General features: G+C 61.9%; 1 protein-coding gene across 4 annotated transcripts in view; it reads left to right on the forward strand.

The window, feature by feature from the left end:
* Positions 1-20128, forward strand: part of SCUBE1 (signal peptide, CUB domain and EGF like domain containing 1) — a 126966-nt gene that overhangs the window by 76032 nt on the left and 30806 nt on the right. For 2 of the 4 annotated variants that reach the window (XM_070371474.1, XM_070371475.1), the window contains exons 6-8: positions 2071-2187; positions 4880-4969; positions 16703-16819. In XM_070371474.1, coding sequence (XP_070227575.1) covers positions 2071-2187; positions 4880-4969; positions 16703-16819 — 324 coding nt within the window. The remainder of the gene's footprint in view (positions 1-2070; positions 2188-4879; positions 4970-16702; positions 16820-20128) is intronic. The other 2 variants (XM_070371476.1, XM_070371477.1) reach the window with 1 other exon arrangement.

A 20128-nucleotide genomic window follows, 5' to 3' on the forward strand; every position in this document is an offset into this window, starting at 1 on the left:
AAAGTCAGCTCTGAGACGTCCAGCTCACCTTTGAGGTCACCTGAGGCCCCGGAAATTCTAGATCTGGAGTTGGATTCGGGCTGAGGCCTGGCCTAGCCTGCCCAAACTTTCCTCCCTCCAGAGCCAGCGGAGGTGTTCTCCGTCCTCCTCTGGCATGCCCAGCGCTCAGGGCTCCAGTGTTTATTTCCACGAACGAGCTGGCGGCTCTCTGGGTGCGCACAGCTCGGCCTGTGTGGTCTGTGAGTCACTTAGGCCTACCGTGCAGAGGGAGCGAGAGAAAGAGGCCCCAGAGCGGCCTCAGACGGGCTTGCGTTCTCTGCAGAGTCACCGTCTCCTCCAACCCAGAGCTCAGAAGAACTGTCTCCTTGCCGGCCCCCCTCTGCCCACCCTGACAGGGGTTGCCTCAGTCTGGAAAGGCACGGGACGTCCAGCCCAAGGTGGGGCTCTGCCCTCACCTGAGATCCGTGTTAAGCAGCAGCCCCTGGGGTCTTGGCTTCCCCCAGGCTCCTCCACTGCAGAGAGACGAAAGGCCCCGAGTCCAGGTTGTTGGCATCGGGGAATGCCAGCAGGAGAGATGCTCCCATGCAGTGGGGCCAGAGGGCCAGATCCCGAAGCAATCTGCGTGTCCTTGCAGTGTCACCCCAGAAGTTGGGTGCCTCCCTTGGAGGGTGGTGAAGTTGCCTGTGAAAGAGGCAGCCCACCATGGCCTCTGGTCACTAGGGTCAGTGTCCGGGACGCTGAGCAGGACTCATTCTCCTTGCGTCGTCCTCACCCAGCAGGGAGACTGGCCATGGCCAGTTTGTCAGGGCCAGCGTCGCTCAGGCTGGCAGCCCCGGGGCCCCCGTGCTGTTCTCTGGCAGAGGCAGCCGTGGAACCCAGTCCTGAAGCTCTGGAGTCCTTCACCCGGGAGCTGCCACCTTCTAGCCCCAGCCCTGCTGCTGGCTTCACAGAACATCATTCAGGCTCTGCCCATTTGGAATTTTCTGCCCCTCTGACCGTGCTTGGTCTGAGATTTATTTCTGCATACTTGATCATTATTAAAGTTTTCAAATAAATTCAGAAAGTAGGTCCAATGCTGGGCAAACGGTTAAGGTCCCCAGGAAGACACCCTGTCCTCAAGGCCCTGGAGGACCATTTGCTTGCAGGTGGTGGGCACCCTGCCATCTTCAGCGGTAAATCAGGGGCAGCAAGACGCCCTCCCGTGGAGATCCTGGGTCTCCTTGAGCCACATCCCTCACCCTAGAAGGAGAGAACAGTCGAGTTTTCCCTACAGCAAATGAACTGCTCATTTTCCCTACTTCAGACTGGCCCCTGCTTGTTCAGCGCCCTTTTCAGCAGCCCAGGTACTGATGCCCTGAAACATTTTAAGATTCTGGGCTGCAAGGCACCAGCTCCCACAGGCCACAGACACTGCACGCTATGTGACAGGTTAAAAGGCCTTTTCGAAACTGCATCTGAGATGACCTTAATGCACATATGTTCTGTCTGTTCAGACATTTCCTTGGGAGGATTAGGGCTCAGGACGGATAGAGATTGAGGGGGCTGCCAGGACTTGGCGAGAAGAGGCATCCATGGGGACATCCTTCCACACGCCCTGAGGCACAGGCGAGGAAACAGAGGTCTTCGAGAGTTGAAGAAATGAGCGCTCCTCATAGAGGCCCGCCACCCACCACCCCCAACCTCTTCATGTCCAGCCCGTGTTAACAGACACTTGGCCCATCCAGACCGGCTGTCTTAAAGTGCCCTTTGCAACATAGAAAGGATAAAATCGTCCAGCTTAATCCCTTTCTTTCAACCAATGCCACCTGAGTGCATCCGCTGTGTGCCCTGTCCGAAGTCCAGATGACCCAGAGTCCATTCTCTGTCCCTCCCCAGGGCCCCTCTAGGGAGTGAGCGGTTCCCTCCACCAGCCCAGAGGGGCTGATGTCCAGGGAAGTTTGTGCCTCAGACTCATCATCTCGCGCCCTCACGCCCCTCCCCGACCCCTCGAAAGAAACGGCCGACAGCAATAAACTAATCGTTTTTGTTGTTCTGTTTATACACACGTACGTGCACTCGGGGCCTCACCAGTAACCTGTAACTATGGGAACGGAGGCTGCCAGCACAGCTGTGAGGACACGGACACGGGCCCCACGTGCGGCTGCCACCAGAAGTACGCCCTGCACTCAGACGGCCGGACGTGCATCGGTGAGTAGGCGCCCCTGCCAGTGCTCGCGCCCTGTGCCGCCCCGCCCCCCGCGGGACGCTCCCCCCACCCACCCACCGCGTGGCTCGATAGTGGCCACGCCCCACGGCGTCCTGGTTTCCAAGGAGGAAGCTCGGGGAAACGAGACAAGGACGCCCCCTGGGGCCAGTGGGGCGCGCTCCGGGCGTCCCCCGGGGGCAGCTTTCTGCAGACACTCAGCAGGGTCGTCCAGCCCCCAGGACCAGGCGCCTCTGCTCTGTGTCGCTGCCGGTTTTCTGAGGGTCCTCTTCCTCAGTGGGGGGAGGCGGGGGTGGCCCCAGGCAGGTGGCCAGCGGGGAGGAGGAAGTGTACGCGCCTTGGAGGGCAGCTTCTGTTCCGGAAGCACGGGGGTGTCCTCCCCTACCGGGAGACACGCCGGAGACTCCTTCCCCTCGTAACAGCCCCCCACCCCGGCGTGGTGCCAGCCTGCCTCCACAGCATCTGGAAAACCAAGAGGTTTTCTCAGAACCTGCTTTCAGTCTTGTCTGTCTGGAACACCTGGGGAGAGTGCCGGTGTGAGTCCTCGGTCGGGTCTGGGTGACTTTTAGCTGCTCTCTGCTCCCGAGCTACGGGGCCTCTCACCAGGCCTGGTCCTCCCCACCCAGCCACCCACCCACCACCCCCCAAAGTCCGTTCTTCTCGGGCGCCCCCTCCCGACACCCCGCCTGTTAACAGGAGGATCAGTTTCACTCTGTCATCCTCCTTCCTCCTGGTCCTTACTTCCAAGGGGAATCTTGAGTATTTGTGATCATCTCAAGTTATAATCGCCAGTAAGTTCTTTCCTCACTCAAAAAGAACAGCCAATTTTTTTTTTAACTGAGAGAAAGAGGAAATTCAAACTTGGTGCCCAGAGTTCATCCTCTTCTTTCTCTTTAACATTGGCAAACTTAGGAAACCTGCTACAAGTCAGTTATTGTATTCATTAAAAAAAAAAAAAAAAGTCCCTTTTTTATTATCAGCTCAAAAGGTATTTCTTGAGGGATTTTGGAGTAACAGGAAAGGGTTGGCAAGCCAGCAAAGCCACGAAGCCCGGGGTTTGCTGTTGCAGCCTGTTGGGCCCTGTGACTGCTCCCTGTACCCTGGGGAGTCGGGCGGAGGGGCATCGGAGGTCCCCAGCCCCGGCTCTCGACCCAGGTGCTGCTGCCTGCGTGGTTCTCCCTTCCTCTGTGTGGTCTCTCCTCTCAGACAGCCGTTTTTGGTTTCATTTTAATCTCATTCCTCCTGCTTTTCTGGTGATGGTCCCTGATTGCCTGTCTTGTCTGATAACTGACCTTCATGAATTATTTTCAGAGCCAAAAGCCAAATCAAACCAACCAAAAGAAAACAAGCAAAACAAAACAAACAAAAAAATTCAAAGCCAAACCCGGTCTCAGACCAGTGTCTCTATTGCAGCCTGATCCCATCTAGAACCTCCCCTCCCGCCTCTCTCCCTGTCTCCACTGTGCCCCGGGGGCTCTCCTGGGCCGCCAGCCCCCCTTCCTGTCTTGTCTGCTGGGGTCTCCTGCAGCGGCCGCGCCTGCAACGGAGCCACCTCTGCCAGCCCCGGACCAGCGCAGACCGCTGCCGGCCAGACGCTCCCCAGCCTCGTCTAACACCTTGTCTTTGTCCACCCGGCTCATCCTCTATTATTTTTATTTATTCATTTTTTAATCTTTTAATGTCTGCTGCATGTGTAAGTCCCTGCTTGGATCTCCTCTCTGCCGTAACTCCCCCGCCCTCTCCTGCCCCGCCCCCCTCCTTAGAAGTCCTTTTCCAGGCCCAGCTCCAGGGCCCTGCTTCCCTGGCCCAGAGAACTTTTCACCTGCCTTTGCCCCTTGCTCCTCGGGGCCCCCACCCCTCCGAGGGGAGGAGGTGGCCCCCCACATCTCCCACCGAGCACCGACGTGCAAGCCCTCTAAAACCTCGCGAGCTTCTCTCCGGGAAGCATCTGGCAGCTCCAGGCACCCAGCCGTCTCCCTCTGCACACTCCTAAATGGCCGCCCCCCCCCCCCGCCCCCGCCCCGGCCCCTACCTTGCAGCCCCTCGTTAAGCACTCCACTGTCTCGCTCCAGTCCTCCATTGACAAGCAGGCAACCAGCGCTGCCCAAACAGCCCCCCTGGTTTCTGTGTCTGTCCGGTTGGGTCCACTGTCGAGTGTGTCTGTGCGTCTGTTCCCCTGTGCGTTTCGTTCTCAGTCTTGCATGAGCGTTCGACCCACGTTCACGCCTTTGATGAGACGGGGTGTCTGCCGCCCGGGCGCGTCCATCACCGGACCTCACGGCGCTCTCCCCTTGTCCTGTCCCTTGTCCTGAGCCTGCCTCTCCAGCCCAAGCCGAGCGTCTGTGCCCGCCTGCGTCCTCGCGCACTCGGGCGGCTGCTGCCCGCCTCGCCGGCCCTCCGCACGCGGGGCCTGTCCGCTCTGAGCTCAGCCGCCTCCTGTGCGCGTGTCGCTCGCAGATGGGCCCTGAGGCCCATCCGTGCCCTGCTGTAGTCGCCCCTCCTCTACCCGCACCCGGCCCTGCCCCGAGCACGCCACCTGAGGTTCCTGGGATTAGCCCCTCGGCGAGGACGCCGCGCCGCCCTCACGCTGCGTCGCTCTGCGTGCGCACGCCGAGAGGCGGGAAGCGGGCTCTCATTAACCACCGGCTCCGTGTTTGTCCCTTACTTGTGTTTTAGAAAAGGATGAGGCTGCAATTGAGCGCTCTCAGTTCAATGCCACGTCAGTAGCTGATGTGGACAAGCGGGTGAAACGGCGGCTCCTCATGGGTAACACTTTTCTTCCACTTCCTTTGTTGTACTTGCACCTTTGTGCGTGTGTGTGTGTGTGTGTGTGTGTGTGCGTGCGTGTGTGTGTGGGGTGTGCCAGCGTGTGGGGTGTCCGTGTGCGTGCTCGTACGTCAGGCCGTGAGTGTTGTACTGGCGCATGGACTGTGAGTGTGCATGTGTGGGGGCTGTCTGTCCGTGCGGTGTGCCCGTGCGTGTGTGGTCGTGCGTGCCACGTGTGTGAGTGTGAGTGTGGGGGGCTCTGCTCCAGATGTGAGCTCACTTTTCCCTTTTTAAAGTTTTTACCCTTCATCGAACACGTGTATTTCTCTGTGTGTTTGTTGCAAAGAACCCAGAGCCAGTGTCTAGGGGCCCCTGCGTGTAAGGAGATGTGTGCTGTGAAGCCCTCTCCTCGCAGGAACGCCCACGTTTGCAGTCAGGATCCCAGCATCGGCAAAGCAGCAGGAGCAAGGGTGTGAGTGTAGAACAGGGGCTCGGACAGCACGTCCTTATCCATCTCCTTGCCGGGAGGAGCCAGGTCCAGGGGGAGAAGCCACATCCAGCGGGAGAAGCCACATCTAGGTCCAGGGCGGTGGGCTCTGGGGGGCGTCCGGTCCACCCTGCTGGCTTTGCAGTTGGGAAACCTGGTGCCCAGAGAGGGGAGGACCATTTAGGGTCACCTAGCACCCCCACGGTTGCTTCCCTGGTGGCTCAGACGGTAAAGCATCTGTCTGCAGTGCAGGAGACCCAGGTTCGAGCCCTGGGTTGGGAAGATCCCCTGGAGAAGGAAATGGCAATCCACTCCAGGACTATTGCCTGGAAAATCCCATGGACAGAGGAACCTGGTAGACTACAGTCCATGGGGTCGCAAAGAGTCGGACACGACTGAGCGACTTCACTTTCCCTTCTGGCCCCAAGGCTCCCCAGACCCATGAATGACCGCAGCCCAACCCCGCTGGGCTGGCAGTCTCAGCCCACTTTTCCCTGTTCTCCTTGGGCCCCCACTTGCCTTGGGGGGGTGGTCTCTGTGAGGTCAGCTGCACTCCAAGCAATGCCCACCCCCCCCCCGCCCTGTGCATCCAGACTGTAAGGAGTCTTGCCCGGAAATACCTGGGGCCACTCAGGGCAGTTGATGCCAGGCAGGGGAAAAAAAGGAGAAAATAACCAGTCTTCTGCCGAGCTCAGTCTGCAGACCAAAAGAGCCGTCTGTCTCCTCGTTCATTCTTCCCTCTGGCCCGTCGGTGGGCTGCTGGCCCCCAGGTGGCACTAGGAGCACAGCCGTCGGGTCACCTGGGGTGGTTGAGACCGCCTTTGTGGCACTCCGGTTAGGTCACAGCAGCCTTGGGAACTGTGGAGTCAGGCAGTACACTGCCCAAGTCTCAGGAGGAAACCGAGGCTCGGGCTAGAAGCCTACTCTCTGCGGGTTCTCTGTGCAGGGCTGTCTCGTTGACCGGGGCCATCTGGGTGGCCTGGGATGAGCTGGAAGGGGTGGGCTTAGAGGCTCCAGCAGCCAGGCCTGTCCACTCCCACCTGTGCGAAGCGGGGAGTCAGCACTATGGAAATGACAAGGTGCTCGGTGCTCAGAAAAGAGGAGGTGGCAGGAACCTGCAAGCTGCTGGTGCTCGGAGGCCCAAGAGGGCCCGGGCCCTGAGGCCTCACTTGCAGGACGGGGGGCACTGCTGCCCAAGGCCAGAGCGCCCAGGAGCTGGGCTCCCAGGTGCCAGGCCCCCCTTCCCAGCAAGAGGATGGTGGTGGAAGAGGGCTGAGCTGAGTCAGCATCAGGCAGGTGGGTGGAGAAAAGGCCCCCGTCCATGCTCTTGTCTGGAGAGTTGGTAGAGAGAGTGGCCCAGAGCCCAGTTCCGAGGTGGGGCTGGGAGGTGAGGAGGAGGGAGCCCTGAGGACACAGGCACCCAGGCCTGGGGCGCAGGTCAGGGGACCCCTCGCCAGGCACAGGGGGTGGGGGGGGCAAGATGAATGCTGATTGGCTGCCCCTGCACACCCCCCTGGTGGTAGAAGCTCTCCCCTCTCAACGCCCTTAGAACCTGTCTGGCCCCCCAGACAGGAGAACGTCCCCCACCCTGCCCCTCTGCCACAGGGGCACAAGGGCCCGCAGCCAAGACTGCATGCCCAGAACTAGGTAATTATCCTCAGAAGCGCCCGAGAAAGGCACCGTCTCCAGTACATCCTTCCTCCAGAGCTCACGGTTCTTTCCCCTCGGAGGGCAGCCTAGGGTAGTACAGACCGAGGAGCCTGTCGGACTACAAGCCCACCTAGAAGAGCCCCACTGGGGCCTGGCTGCTCCCAGGCTGGATGAATAGAGGAAAGGAATGGCTAAAGTGAGGGCAGTGACTGTCCCCACTGTGCCCTGCTGGTCCGAGCATGCCTGGGGCACAGGGTGCAGAGCCTGGCCCCCGCGTGGAGCGTGGAGCTTGGAGCCTGCGGCCGGCAGTCCTGCTTGAGCCCCGTTTTAGGTCCTGGTGCGGGGAGGCGTGTGGAGGAGGCAGGGGAGAAGGAGCCGGCTCTCTTGTTCAGGAGCCGATGAGACTCGGAGGAGTTCCATCGCAAGGGCAGACCCTCGGCCGCTCTTGACGTCTGCAGTGGCCAGCACGGCCCCACAGGAGGGCAGAGACAGGGGCTGTTGTGAGAGAAGACGGGGCCGGAATGCCCCCGCATGGTCTGCTGTGAGCAGGACCCACTGCAGCCCTGGTGCCCGGCTCCCTCAGAGCCGGGCACGTGTGCTGCGGTCTCCTGCTGGCTGAGATGGCCTGGCAGGTGTCTTCCGGCCCTGAGGTGTGATTATCGCCTATGTGGCCGGAGTTTGTTTTTAGGGTGGGTCAGACAGGACTGGGAGAGGGGGCTCCCTTGCCCCTCCAGAAGCAAGTGGGCGCACGGCCGCTCCTGGCAGCCCTGAGGGGCTCCGTGGTGCAGACCCGGCCTCGCCACCCCCAGCAGTGACCACACGTCAGCAGCAGGCCCAGGGTGAAGCCCCTTCCGTGTCTCAGAGAGGGTAAGCGCCCACAGCCCACCTCCTCACTGCAGGCAGCCCACCTCCTCACTGCAGGCAGCCCACCTCCTCACTGCAGGTGGCCCGCCCAGATTCGCCTTCCCCAGGTGGAGATGGACCATTCAGGTTTTGTACGCGTCCCTAGGCTCTTTGGCTCAGAGTTATTTCAGATATATTTTGTGCCCAGACTGCAGAGGTCACAAGCCCCTCGGCCGTCTGTGAGTTGTTGAACTAGCTGTCTCACCTCTGAACGCCGAGAGCCGGGAATACCGGGACAGACGCAGAACCAGAGAGGACGCAAAACGTCGGAGCTGAAACCCCGGCACTTTCCCCCATTTCAGCCTCTCGGCTCCTCTCTGGGAACCTGCTGCTCCTTGCTTCCCCTGGGGCTGGCATTTTGGGCACAGGGTTCCCGAGTTTTGAAACCCGAACCCATGAGCGGACCAAGATCCAGCAGCACCTCTCTCTCGTCCGAGGGCTGGCTGCAGTCCTCAGGGGCTCCCCGGAAGGGCAGCGGGCTGGAGCTGCTCAGAGCCACGTGGCCCTGCTCCACCCTTGGGGCCTCAGGCATCCCCAACAGTTGCTTTTGACGGCTACCCCCAGTCCCTGAGCCCAGGCTAAGCACAGGCAGAGTTACTCTGAAAGAGGCCTCAAGGATGTAACCAATTTTAGATTCCCATTAAAGTCAGTTAAAATGTTTGGATTTGAGGGCTGGGGGGATAAATTTCTGTTATCTGGCGGACTAACTTGTGAGAAACGTCTGAGTCCCAGCTCAGTTTACCACAGGCCGCTGGGACCCTGCTTACTGCTAGACTCACGGGACCCTGGGAGTCAGACTTGTCAGCTCCAGGGCTTGAGTCAGCGCCTTTCCCATAAGTGTGCCCGGAGCAGACGCCGGATTTGTTTCCGTTGCTGCTGTTCAGAAGTTGCCACAGTCTTAGTGGCTTCAGTCGTGTCCGACTCTTAGCGACCCCATGGACTGCAGCCTACCAGGCTCCTCCGTCCATGGGATTTTCCAGGCAAGAGTACTGGAGTGGGGTGCCATTGCCTTCTCCCCTTAGTGGCTTCAGGCAACACCAAAGCATTGTCTCCCAGGGGTCAGCAAGGGCCGCTTTCCCTCCGGACGTTCTAGGAACGGATCCATGTCTTTGCCTTTCCTGGCTTCCAGGGGCCACCTGTGTTCCTTCGTGGGGGCTACTTCCTCCGTCTGCAGAGCCCGCAGCCCCGTACCCCTCTGAGTCTGCTTGTATCTCCACGCCTCTCTCTCTGGCCTCCCGCTTCCACCTCTAAGGACCCCTGTGACCACACTGGGGCCCGTCCAGATAAGCCGGGGCAACCTCCCATCTTGAGCTCCTTAATTCAATGACACCTGCAAAGTCTTCCTGCCACATGGGATTATGGGGAACTAAGATACGGCCCTTTTAGGGGCTGTGGTTCTGCTGACTAGAGACAGTCCAAACTGGGGCTGGGCAGACCCTTCCCGCTCATCGGTCAGCTGCAAGCTCCACTGACGCAGAGCCTACTGCTGCGCTATCCCTGGATTTGCCCCTGGAGCCCCAGTCTCCCCGCACAGCGCAGGAGCTGGAAGCGTGGGAGCCACGGACGGGGCCCCAAGCCCTGCCCCCTCACCCCCTTCAGGGGGGCTTCCGGCGGCCCCTGCAGTCTCCCCAGCGGTGAGCACCCCTGGCCCCCCACCAGGGCAGTCGGCACACAGAGAGCCCACGCCCTCTGCTTCCCGGTCAGCCCCGTGAGTCCCCCCACAGCCCTGCGAGGCAGCTGTCCCCACTCTGCAGATGAAGAAGTCAAGCCCTGGGTGGGGAGGAGACCCAGCCTGGGCCATGCGCTCGGTGAGCAGTAGTCCGGGTCAAGGATCCAGGCCCATAGAGAGTCCAGGGCCCTCAGTCGGGAGCAGAGCAGGCCAGAGGCTCTGGATGAAGCTCAGATGTGTAGGCCTGGCAGCCAGTCGGGTGGACTCGCCCTTCCTAAAGGCACATTCACAGCCTGCCCTCTGAAGGGCCCCCGAGATCCCGGGAAAGCAGAAGCGCCCTTATTTGAGGCCCCGGGACCACAACATAGCTGACCTTTAGCCCCGACTTCCTTGGGGTCCTGCCCTGACTACAGCCTCACCTCCTGAGCACCTTGAGGGTTGGCGCTAAAGTAATTCCCATTTTACTGGTGAGAAAACTGAGGCTTAGAAAGGTACCTTAGAAATGTACCCCCCACGGCTGGCAGCCACCCGTCTCCTGCCCCCCTGCACCTCTGGGCAGGGCACCCAGGTTCCCCTGCCACTGACAGGGCTGGATGTTCCCCGGCTGGGCTCAGGAGACCCCAAGGATGGGCCAGGCCGGGCCGTTTGTGCCGGGGTCCGGCATGCACACAGGGCGGCAATCAGTAAGGGGAGCTATTGACAGAGCCCCAGGAGGGGACAGAGGGCTGGAGACCCGGAAGGCCAAGGGCAGCCCAGGCAGGGTGCAGCGATGGCAGGAACAGCGGCTGGCGTGGGGGCACAGACCGAACCCCGTGCTGTCCCCAGCCTCCTATAACCACACACGTGACCTCCCCGAGAGGTCACATCTCTCGAAGCTCGCATGCCTTCTCCCCAGCCTCCCAGCTCCTCTGTCCCCTCGGGTCACCCGCCTGCCACCTCCTTTCTGCAGCCACCATCTCTAGGGTCCCTGGGTCCTTTCACTAACCTGCGCCCCAGACCCCCTGCTCCCCCCTGAATCCCATACCCACACATTCTCTCACGTCCACGTGCCCCTCAGGCCCTGCACACGCAGCCTGTCCCAGGCTCCCTGTGTCCGCGGGCCGTGCCGCCTGCCACTCGGTACCTGGTGCACTTCGGGTACCTCGGTACCCGGGGCCATCCTTTGCACTTCTATCAGGCAGAGGCTTGTCCAGACCTCACTGGAGCCTCCCCGCCACCCCCGTCCCCACAGCTTGCCCCTCTTCCACCTGCACCTGTTTAGTCACAAGTCTGGGAGGGAGCCCCCGACGGGGCACAGGTCTGATAGCCTCTGGGGACACCACTGCTCAGGGCTTTGATCAGAGCCGGAGCCCAGGAGAAGCTAGTTCGCTTGGAGCAGGGATGAAGGCTTCCTGGAGGAGGTGCCCAGGGAGGAGCAGGACCTCGCTGCCCACTCTTTCATGCAGGCACCTGTCTGGCCCGGAGAGAAAGTGCGGGACCTGGAGCCTGGATGAGCCTGGCTGTGGGAAGGGGCTCGGGTAGACCCGAGATGAGGGAGGTGGGTGACACAAGACAGGTCCCCAGGTCAGGCTCAGCAGGGAGTGGGGAGCAGCTGGAGGGAGATGGAGGGTGGGACCCGAGGGCCAGGCAGGCACCCTCCTCCAGCCAGGGCTGAGCCCTGGGCCCTGAACCTGTGTTCACCCCTGTCCCTGAGCTGATGCCCAGCGCAGCCGGCCGCTGGTCAGCAGGGGTCCCAGGCAAGGCTCTGAGCCCCTGCCCTCAGCTTAGGCACACACACGTCCACAGTCTCGCTCACACACTCAGCGTACACACACACCAGGGCTAGTGGAAGGGGGCGGGACATGACGACTTAGCTATGTCAAGAGGTCAAACGAGATGGGGAGCGGGGTGCCCGACAGGGCCTGTCAGAAGAGGCGGCAAGGGCACTGCTGGCCCTGGGCGGGGAAACTGAGGCTGGGGCCAGCCCACGGCTCCCCTGCGAGCCGGGCAGAACCAGGGTGCCTGGCGCCTGGGCCCCCGGCACTCTGGGGACCAAGTCTGGCTGGAGGGGCAGCAGGGCTCCAAGGGACGGTCACCAACCTGTGACCTTCCTGGGGCTGCTTCCGCTCGCCAAGCCCCATGCGCCTTCTGTACTGGGGGTATATAGCCGTGAGCCCTCCCTGCTGAGGGTGGGCCTCGAGTGAGAGGCCGCATGCAGGCCCCCCATGCCTGCCCTCCGCGGCCTCCACTTACAGAGGAAAGGCAGGAACCACGGGACAGGGAGGGGCTTGCTGCCACGGTGAGCCCTGCTGCCCACTTTAGCACAAAACCTCAGTGCCCTTCTGGGCCTTTCAAGATCCCGCAAACCAGATGAAGACACCTCCCCAGGTCGGCCCACCTCACTCCTGGCCGGCCCTCCCCTGCCCTCAGCGCCCCGGCACGGGCTGCCACGGACCACAGGGTGCCATCCTTGAGTCCAGGAGATTCTGCCCTCTGAGCCCTGGTGAGAAACCCCTACCCACCAGGCAGGCCCGTGGGAAGGAGTTGCCCCTGGAATCACAAACCCACCTGGTGCCTCAGGGGAGACAGTCCTACCAACAGAAACCTCCCCCACAGCGAGCCGCCCCATGCAGGCCTGCAGTCCTAGCCTCCACCATCGCTTGCTTCCTAGCTGCCCTGACCCCCCTTCCCCCACGACTCCCACACTCGGCCGTCACCATCACACCAGCCTGTGCCCTGGGGACCAGCTCCCCGCAGAGGCCCGGGCGCTCTGGGGCGGCTGCACCCAGCACCCCGGCCTAGCGGGGGCCCATGAGGAAGGTCAGCCTCACTGTGGCACTTGGCGAGGGACCCCAGTGCTTACGATGGGCCTCAGGGTGACCGGGGGCTTGGGGGGCCGGCACACAGAGTGACCGGGCAGCAAGGGAGACTGGCAGCTGTGTCAGGGCCTTGCCCAGGAGTGTGGCTGTTACCCCAAAGTGTTCGGAGCCACGGAGGGCTCAGGAATCAACTGAGGGAGAGGGTTCGAGGACAGGGAGTCCACAGTGGGCTCCAGGGGACCCCTGGGGCAGAAAGGCAGGTGGGCCAGCCCTGACAGGCTGGACACATCTCAGTGGGGGCTTTGGGCTGCTCCCGCCAATGGGATGAGGCCTTCAAGGGTCAGGGCAGACCTGGGGGTGGCAGCGTCTCTGTAGTTCACTGGGCCAAACCTGACTCACCTGCTCAGAGCCTCTCAGGATGTCAAGGGACTTGCCCAAGCCCGCAGGACCAGCATCAGGAGTGGTGTTTTCTGCCCTTATATACCTCCTGTTTCAGCCACTACACTGTGGCTGAGACGGTCCTTCAGGCTGGACTTGGCCCCAGACCTAGGGTGGTGCACCCAGGCAGTGCCAACTCAAGGGGCCATACCACTGTCCATTCGCGTCAAACCCTGGCCGGGCTGCGGGGCAGGTCCAGCCGAGCAGCCGCCTTGGCTGCCCGGTGTCTGCCCCCTCTGCGTCCTGGGCTTGTCACAGGGCTTGGCTTGAAGCAGGGCTCCCCAGGGAAAGACTAAACACTGCCCTTTTAACCCATCTGGGTTTTCCTGCCTGCTGGAGAGGGCTGTTCACCCCCAAGTCCCTTCCCACTTCAGTCCCCCGACCCCAGGCTCAGCCTCCCCTGGCCCAGTGGCCAACCCAACTCTGTGGGGTGAGAGTTCTCCCCACTCTCTTGGCGAGTAGGCCAGGCACTGGGGCCACCGGCTGTGCTGCGTGACCCGGGCCCCCCCGCCCCTGGGCCCTGCCCTCAGAAGGGCCCACGGTTGGCTGAGTGCTCGGTTGTCTTGAAATTCTTAACGATTTTTGATCAAGGGCCTTTCATTTTTATTTCACCCCGGGTCCCACAAATCATATGCCTAATCCTGCCTAGAAAAGGTACCCACCTTCTCTGAGCCTCAGTTCCTCCACCTGCAAAAGGCCCCCCCGCTCCTGGGGCTCTGCGAGGCCTTGGAGGTTGGAGGATGAGATAGTGCGATGCCAGCTGCACGGGGCGACGCCCCAGGAGGGGCCCTTCCAGGTGGAGAGGAGAGGCTTTTAGAAAGACCCAGTGGCTGTCTTGGAGAGGCGAGTGCAGGGAGAGAGCAGAGGGCTCAAGGGTCCAACGGGAAGTCTCGAGACTCTGGGACAGCGCTCTGGGGTTTGGGGTTTGCCTTTGCCCCCTGCACCTAGCCTCCAGCCTCCTTGGCTGTGTGCGCTCCTGGGTGAGATGTGACCACAGGGCAGGCGCCCTCAGATGCCAGCTCCTTCTGGCCCCTGGGAGCCAGTGGGAGGTGGGTGAGAGCTGGAGGAGACGGCCTGTGCTGCTGGCCCAGAGCCGCTCCCTGGGCCAGAGAGCCTGCTGCCGCCTTTTGCCCTTTGCAGCTGGGGTGACCCTGTAGTCACGGGGGAGACAGGGCTGTCTGGTGTCTGCGTCTGAGGCAGCGGTGGCCTGGCGGCAGGCTGAGTAGCCCCTGGCCTTGGGGCGCAGAGAGGTGAGGCTGTCCTTCGAGGTGCTTGGAGACAGGGGGCCTGAGGGTGACCCAGGCCAGGAGCCCCACCTCGGAGCACCCGGTAGCCTCTGCTTGGAAACCCCCCTGGGATGAAGCTCTCAGTCCCGCTCAGGCCAGCCTGTCAGTCCCCGGCCCCCACCGTATCGCCCAAAGGACTGGCTGTGCCTTGCTGTCAGCTTTTCCGTATGTCTCCCCCTCAGCAGTGTACATGAACCTCAGGACATGGGTGGGCACAGCAGAAAAGGGGCAGGGGCAGGTCCCTGCGTGGACAGGCTGATGGCTGGCTGCTCGCTCTGCTCACTGCTCCCCGCCCGGCACAGGGCCCGGCAGAGAAGGCCCAGAGTGAATGCCGGCTCTTAGCCTTACCATGTGAGCCCCAAGGCACTGGCTGCCCCGAGTGGGGCGGTGGTCTAGAGGAGAGGGACCACTGAGGGGTCTGTTTCTCGGGGTCACAGCCCCCAGTGCCCACGGCGCATCCCACCTCCACCACCATGGAGCCGCCCAGGTGTCCTCCCACTGACACCGCGTGAGGCCTCCCAGCTGCCCCCTTCCCTGCTCCCGGTATTCCCCGCCCTCTCCCAGGCCTGGGCCTTGGCCACCCGCACCCAGAAAACAGGCTGTCTATGCCCTCTCCAGAGAGGGGTTCTGAAGGCAAGAAAGGCACTGGGGGGCGGGGGTACCTGGGTTCTGGGTTTGAGAGCAGGAAGCGGGATTTTCCCTCTGTAACCTCAGGAGAGGAAACTAACATTTGTTAAGCGACTACCGCAGGCTGGGCCCCAGGCTGGGTGCTGCTGAGGGTGGGGTTTCTTTGACCCCAACCTGGCCCTGGGGACAGAAGGCTCCCGTCCCTCGCCAGGCGTGGGTGCTGGGATAGAGCCCCAAGGTCTGGCCTACCTGGGTCACTCAGTGAATGACAGAGTCAGAGGCACCCCCTGGCCGCCCCGCATCCCCTGGCCCCAGGAGGCAGGTGGGTGGGGAGACGGGAGGGCCCAGGCGGTGTACACGGCGCAGAGCTCAGCCCCTGCTAACGTTGAGGTCAGCCTGCGTGAGCAAAGCGGGGTGAGGGGCAAGGGCCTCCTTTCTGCATCTGGGCCTCAGGAGGCTCCTTGTGAGCTGGCATTGAACCGTGAGCAGACAGGAGGCCTCCAAGGCAGCGGGCAGCACACTCCACAGCAAGGAGGTGGACGCCGCGCCCAGCCAGCTGGGGGCCGGGCTGTGTGGAGACAACGCCGAAAGGCTGGGGAGGGTCAGAGCCAGGAGACCAGCCTTTCAGTAGTCGGCACAGCTCGTTCTCTCACAGTGTAGACTTTAGCGTCAAGGAGCAGGTCTGGTGGCCCCCAGCAGGGCGCAGCCCCTGAGTTCAGGGTGTTCAGGATGACCCCCACTGGCACCGCCCCGCAGAATCACATGCACACAGGGAGAAAGCTGGGTTTTCTCCTCTCCCTGCTCCGCCCACCCCCAAAAGGTGAAGTTCACAGGAAAGGCATTAGCAGCAGGGACTCCTGTACGCAGTCATCCCCAGACTCCTCCTGCAGAGAGCCAACGGCCACTTGCAGGAATGCAGGCACCATGGAAGGACAGACAGAATAAACCGGTTGGGAGAAACTTCAGGGAAGAGGCCACTGGGGCCAGGCCCCCGGGGGGAGCCACAGTAGGCAGGCAGGGGATTTCCGGTTATATGAGCAGATGCCCTCAGCATTTCACTTCCTAGCCGCACAGAGGAGAGGGACGCCCACTCAGGCACAGTTCCCACAAGACCAAAGGGTGCCAGATGCCCAGGAAGAAACCTGGACTGAAAGGCCCAGGGTCCCGGGAACTAGGCCCCTCCGTGTGCCCCAGGGACCCGGGTGTGCCAGCCCCTTCCCCGGGCCTGGGGAGGCTCACTCTCACCGTACGACAGGCTCAGTGACCTCCGTGATGCCCCCAGCCACTCCAGCCCCTTTGAATTTGCAAAAGAAAAAAGAAAAACAAAAATCACTAGACTAGCTTCAAGTGGACAAAAACCAGACACCTCGGGCTTATCGCTCAGTGAGAACAGATGTGGGGCTGAGAGCCTTGTCAAGGTGACAGATGGTGTGTGGGCCCTGGGAACCTCCCCTTGCATCTCCACGGCCAGGACCCCAAACCGCTCCATGGCTGAGACGAGCTTGGGAACCCCAGTAACAGCCAGTCTGGATTTGGAGTCTGAATCCAGGCAAGGCAAGGGTTTTTAGGAGTGTGTCCCTGGGCGGTTAACTCCCAGCCGGACCCATCGCTGCTCTGGCCCCCGCTAGTGGTATTGACCCTGTGGGCTCAGCCTCCTGCAGTTTGCAAAGCTTGCCCATCTGCCGTCATCTCAGGCAGGGGTGGTGTCATTCTCCCATTTGACAGATGGGTAGCCTGAGGTTCAGAGAGTCCCCCACCGCTAGAATTCGAACTCAGGTCTCCGGTCTCAGGAAACCTCCCCACCCACGGGTGGGGAAAGGCAGGAGGCTTCTGTCCCAGGAGACTGAGACCCTGTCTTCCTGTCTCCCTCCTCAGAGACGTGTGCGGTGAACAACGGAGGCTGCGACCGGACGTGTAAGGACACAGCCACCGGCGTGCGCTGCAGCTGCCCTGTGGGGTTCACGCTGCAGCCGGACGGGAAGACGTGCAAAGGTGAGCGCGGGCCGGCCCCCTCGCCGGCCCGGGGCGGGGCAGGCGGTGCAGGTGCACGCGGCCGCAGCGGTGAGGGTCAGAGAGGCTAAGAAGAGGGAGTCGGGCCCAGCGCTCCACAGTGGGGCTCAGGGGCCCCTGGTTCCACTGAATATCGACAAGCTTAAGTGGGGCTCTGATGTCAAAGGACGTGGCTGCACCCCGGCTTGAACAAGCGGGGTGCCTTTACTTGGGGCTTCCTGGGCCGGCAGAAGTTCCTTGTGGCCTCCCGGGAGCCAGGCGGCCACTCACCTTAGCCGGGCGAGTCTTGCAGGGCTGGGGGGCAGTGGGCCACAGGGCTCAGACCAGGACAGGACGGTCTTCTTGTCAGCACTAGACAAAAAAAGAACACTGTGCACCCGCCTCCCCGGAGGAGGGAAGGTCGGGGGCGGGGGTCTCAACTGAAGGACTAAGGATGAAAAAAAATCAGAAACGGGTTGGGAGGATCAGGAATGGGCTGGTCTGCTGGCTGCCGGAAGCCAGAGAAGAGTGAGCTTTCTCTGACTCACCCTGCCAGGAAGTGGGCAGGCCTGGAGGCCAGCGTGGAAGGGGAGAGGAACTTGAACGTCCAAAACCCAGTGGGTAAAAACATTGACAGCAGAGGCTTAGAGTAACTTTAAGGAGTCCGAGATGGGCTTTTTTGAAGCCTGCAAAAATAGACGGGGTATGACTTCCCCTCCCCAGCCACTTTGCCGGGAAGAACCTAGTGATTATTGACAGAAATAACAGTTCTTGCACCTATTTATTTGAAAATAAAGCCCTTCTGTAGCCCCCGCTCAGCCCACTTAGAGTGAGACGTGCTCCCAGTGGGCGGGTGGGTGGGCCAGGCTATCTGAGGCCTTGCACATGGGCTTGGAGCCAGGAGGCCTGGCCCAGGTCCACTGTCCAGACCCTGCCATCCTCACTGCCCAGCAGTGTCACAGCAGGCCTGGCCAGTTGCCCTTGGAGCCTGGACAGAAGGTGGTAGAATCGTGCTACTCCACACCCTGCAAGGCCCAGCGCCAACCCAGGACCTGAGGGTGGGGCAGGCTCAGTCCTGACACAAGGCCAGGAGCTCGCCTCTGGGAGCCGACCTGTCTGGACCCGACAGGAGCCTCAGCAGTCACGTGGCCCCGGAGGAGCACTCAGGGGTGCTGAGTGCTGCCCCCTGCCCGTCCACGGCGGGCCGTGGGGCATCTGTTCTCACCCACCTTGGGGCTAGGGTAGGGGGCGTCCACACAGGGGAGGGGAGCTGTGCACACAGCCCCGGCCCACCGGTCTGAGCCCCTGACCGTGTTTCCTGTGATTCCTCTTAAAACAACTGGGCCCTTTAACCAGAGCTGCCCCTTCGCCTTCAGCCAGACCTCCTCACTCCGCTGCCCTGGAGTCGGAGCCTCTGGTTCACTCAGGCCCCAGGTTTCTGGGCTCCTCCCCTGTGCAGGTGCAGGGCAGACCGTGAATGAAGCAGAGACTCCTTGTGCCCAGGGATTTTCTACTGAGTAAATAAGACAGAGTTTAACGTTTAAAGATAGCCAAGATAAGCATGTATCACAGACCCCTTGGTGCTGGGTAGAGAAGTCCCGCGTGGCAGGAGAGTGAGGCTGGGCCTGGCCTGGACCGGGGTGGGGAGGGAAGGGGCCGGAGGAGGAGGCTCTAATCCTGGCCCCACGACTGCTGTGCAGAGGCCAGGGGTTCCAGGACCCAGAGCAGCCAGTGCGCCCAGATCTGGGGGAAGGGGTTGGCCCTTCATCCTGAGATGCTACTGGGCAGGAGCAGCGTGGGCCGGGCTTTTGTTCTGAGACGGTCCCTGCCATGTTGGGGACGGGGGTGCCCGGCTGTGCCCCCTGGGTGGGATGGGCGGAGGGGGACAGGCTCAGTCGTCCGACCGTGTGTTCCTGCAGCTCACCCCTCCCCTTCCCCCACATACACTGGTGCTCAAACAGTGGGGAGGCAGTGAATGTGTCACCTGGTGGCCAGGACCCCACCCTTTCCTCCGCCTCTGACTCTTCAGTCATTCACTCATCCATTCATTCATTTGTCCAGAGCCTCGTCCTGGGCAATGCTTCTGCACAGGCCTCCTGATGGGCCCTGGGGCCGCACTTGGGAGCCCGATCTGCCAATTCTCCTCTCCCAAGGGGAGGTCCCGAGACAAGAGAGCAGTGAACTGGAGAGATTGTTCCGGGGAGGGGGGCGCTGTCCAGGCAGGAGCCAGGGACACAGAGAAGAGGAGGGCCTGGCAGCCAGGCCAGGCAGCCGAAGGGAGGCCACGAACCTCTGTGGCCAGACAGGGGGCCTCTGGCCGCTGGCGGGCGGGGCTGGGTGCCCACAGGGAGCAGGAGGGGAGTCTTCGAGGGGCGGGAGGTGGAGGGGGGCAGAGGCACGTCAGAATGAAGGCCATTGCCCCCTCACTGTATCCGGGGCTAGAGCTGGGGACAAGTGCTCCCCCAGTATGACCCCCAAGCAACCCGCTGTACCAGCCGGGGCCTCCAGCAGACACACCTCCCACCGCCTGGCTGGCTGTCATGAGAGCCCCTTGTTATGACAGCTGACAGGCCCAGGTGGGTACCAGGGTGGGATTAGAGTCATTCCTAAGGAGGCAGGTCCTCTCTGCACATTCAATCACAGTGAATGATGCTGAGAGGTGCCTGCTAGCAGCCCAGTTTGCAGATGGGGAACCTGAGGCCCAGAGAGGTACCTTTCCCTGCCCAGGGTCACAGAGCCAAGAGGCGCCTCCGGTCTCCTGCCAGAGGCTTCTAGGCAGAACCTCCCCGGTTGTCCTGTGACCGCCCCCGCCAGGAGAGGGGCGGTGGAAGCTGAGCCTCTGTCCTGGAGAGGCCCTTACTTTGAGCTTGACACCTGCTTCCTCTGGAGGCTGCAGGGCCAGCGAGCCACACTGGAGGGGCCTGTCTTTGGAGTCAGCTGGGGCTGGGCTCATGACCCGTGACCTCCCCGCTGTGAAGTGGGGACTCTGGCCCCGGCTTGTTTTGACCGTCACACGGTGACTTTTTTGCCTGAAAGCGCTTGGCCTGCTCACCAGCACGAAGTGGTACCTGGTAGGCACCGCGACCTCCAGAGGGTCCTGCTGCTTCCTCCTGGGCGTCAGCCCCTCCTTAGGCAGCTTTGTTCCTGAAACATGGGTTCAGGTTAGGGGTGCTCGGGAGGGGTGTGCCAGGGTGCCGCCACCGCTCGTGAAGTGCCGAGTGAAGAAACAGCTCAAACCACAGGCAGACGTGGGGAGGGAGAAGGGCGAGGAAGCAGGCTGGGAAGGGAGCAGCCTATGGACGCCCGCAACAC

This window comes from Bos mutus, chromosome 5 (genome assembly GCF_027580195.1).
Source record: "Bos mutus isolate GX-2022 chromosome 5, NWIPB_WYAK_1.1, whole genome shotgun sequence".
Classification (NCBI taxonomy): Eukaryota; Metazoa; Chordata; class Mammalia; order Artiodactyla; family Bovidae; genus Bos; species Bos mutus.